Source organism: Panthera uncia, chromosome D2 (assembly GCF_023721935.1).
Source record: "Panthera uncia isolate 11264 chromosome D2, Puncia_PCG_1.0, whole genome shotgun sequence".
Classification (NCBI taxonomy): Eukaryota; Metazoa; Chordata; class Mammalia; order Carnivora; family Felidae; genus Panthera; species Panthera uncia.
Window position 1 is genome coordinate 84,514,191 of NC_064818.1, and position 2,085 is coordinate 84,516,275.

Sequence of the window (2,085 nt, forward strand, 5' to 3'; positions counted from 1 at the left end):
GGGGGCGCCTGGGTGGCTCAGTCGGTTAAGCAGCCGACTTCAGCTCAAGTCGTGATCTCGCGGTCCATGAGTTCGAGCCCCGCGTCGGGCTCCGTGCTGACAGCTCAGAGCCTGGAGCCTGTTTCAGATTCTGTGTCTCCCTCTCTCTGACCCTCCCCCGTTCGTGCTCTGTCTCTCTCTGTCTCAAAAATAAATAAACGTTAAAAAAATTTTTTTAAGTAAAGAAAAAAAAGAAGTCAAATTTGATTTAGAGTCCAATATGCAGTTACGTGTCCCGAATGCTCCCCAAACGGTACACACCTCAAGACCAAAAAAGACAGTGGGAAGAAATATACGAAACCCTCCACAATGGCCGAGGCCCATACGGTACTTAGGACGGCCTTTTCTGTCTTCTCACATTTCCTACACTTGCGAGTTTCACGCAGTGACTATGGACGTGTGGAACTGGAGACACTTACTTTTCCTCTCTGATTGAAGGGAAGCGCTCGTGATTGTAATAACTTAAGTGTTTATAGGTCTTCTTCAGAATTGCGTTGACATCTTCAGGTAACTCATTTTTATCCAATTTCCTAGAATGTATTCAAACATTAAATAACGAAAACGTCATGTCAGATTTGTTCAAATTATCCTAAGAGAAACTCCCAAGTCTACGAGCCTGTGTTTCCCACTCGACAGAAGGCCTGAAAAATCGCTCCTCCTTCGTTCCTTCTCTCTCCAAGAGGACGTCTCACACTCCTTATCCTCCTCACTCCCAGAGCAAGCTTTCTTCCTGAACAGACCCTCTGCCAGGACCCGAGCCAGAAGACGGCTCCCTCGTGGGCCGGCTTGGCCCTTCGTACCTCCCCTGCTGGGCACCCTGGGTCGGCAACCTGCCTGCTTCCGGACATCTGCCCTCTCCTCACACACGCACTGCCCCTCACACGCGCTCATCTCCCACTGCCCTTTCTTCGCACACAGTGGATCCCCCCCTTCCTAAAGCCCTGTTGCAGGTGTGTGCCTGGGTACATTTCCACTCTTCGTTTGCTCTGACCCACCCCTGTCAGGGTTTTACCCATTACCTGCTGTTGTTTTTCTCAATGTCAGGGTCAAATGTCATGCCTCCCCTGGAAGGTCCTGTCAGACAGTCTCACCCAGCTGGAGACTGTCTCCTCCTAAACCACTTTCCTCACCGATGGCAGCCTCTCTGGCTGCTTCTGAGTAAAGGGAGGCGACGCAGAGTCCTCCGGGCCCAGGCCTCAGCCACCCCCGCACGGCCACAGCCCCTCGGGCAGCACAGAGATGCTGGCCAGCCCCTTGACTCCTAAAACACGTACGCTTTCAGCACGTTCGTGTGGTAGGTGACAGACAGGCTTACGGAGGTTCTCTTTTCTTCCTTTAACTGAGCCTCGTCCAGTAACTCATGGCGCACCTGTTGTCAAACGAAATTGAGGTATTAACGGATTTAAACAAATGATTAGGTAGAGATCCAGATTTCCGTTGTTATATTACATACACCCTCCTTTAAAACTAATATTTGGAATGAGCAAGTGTCTTCTCGTTAACTGTGCTGATGTTCAGTTTTCACAGCCGACCCGCGCTGTCTCCCCGCGGAAGCGAGTGGTCGACGATGCTCCTCATGCAGGTTGTTGGGGTTTACAACGACTTTATCGCAACAAGTTTTCTGCGACCCTTTTTAATTCAGTGATGCTGCGAGTGAAGTATTCAGAGATCACGATGAAAGCAAAAGATTTTGTTTTGTTTTGCTGACGCACGTGCACTGTGTGTATGCTTTTGTACCCCTCAGTGGGTGGACGGGGCTGTTTTTCTACACCGTTTTCTGAAAATGACACTTCAGAAAACCACTTCTGTCTCCGTTTTTCAACACGCCAGCTTACCATAACAGAAAAGATGTGTCGGTATTTCTGGGGCACGTTAGCTTTTATAAAGGGCGCTGCGGTGGCACAAAACTTCGCGGCCTCCTCCTTTTGTCCGGCTTGCAGATAACACTCCAGAAGCTCCCTGGATGATGCAAAAATGCTGGACGTGACGGAATCGTTTTTTGCTGCACGTGTCTAATAACCAGGTTAGTATGCATTTATTATTTTC

At 49.5% G+C, this 2,085-nt stretch overlaps 1 protein-coding gene across 2 annotated transcripts in view; it reads right to left on the reverse strand.

Annotated features, from left to right (window-relative positions):
* The window catches only part of CFAP46 (cilia and flagella associated protein 46), a 96,236-nt gene that overhangs the window by 89,661 nt on the left and 4,490 nt on the right, over nt 1–2,085 (reverse strand). For both annotated transcript variants that reach the window (XM_049645925.1, XM_049645924.1), the window contains exons 6-8: nt 1,875–1,998; nt 1,314–1,408; nt 459–569 (exon numbers count right to left, since the gene is read on the reverse strand). In XM_049645925.1, the coding sequence (XP_049501882.1) occupies nt 459–569; nt 1,314–1,408; nt 1,875–1,998 (330 nt within the window). The remainder of the gene's footprint in view (nt 1–458; nt 570–1,313; nt 1,409–1,874; nt 1,999–2,085) is intronic.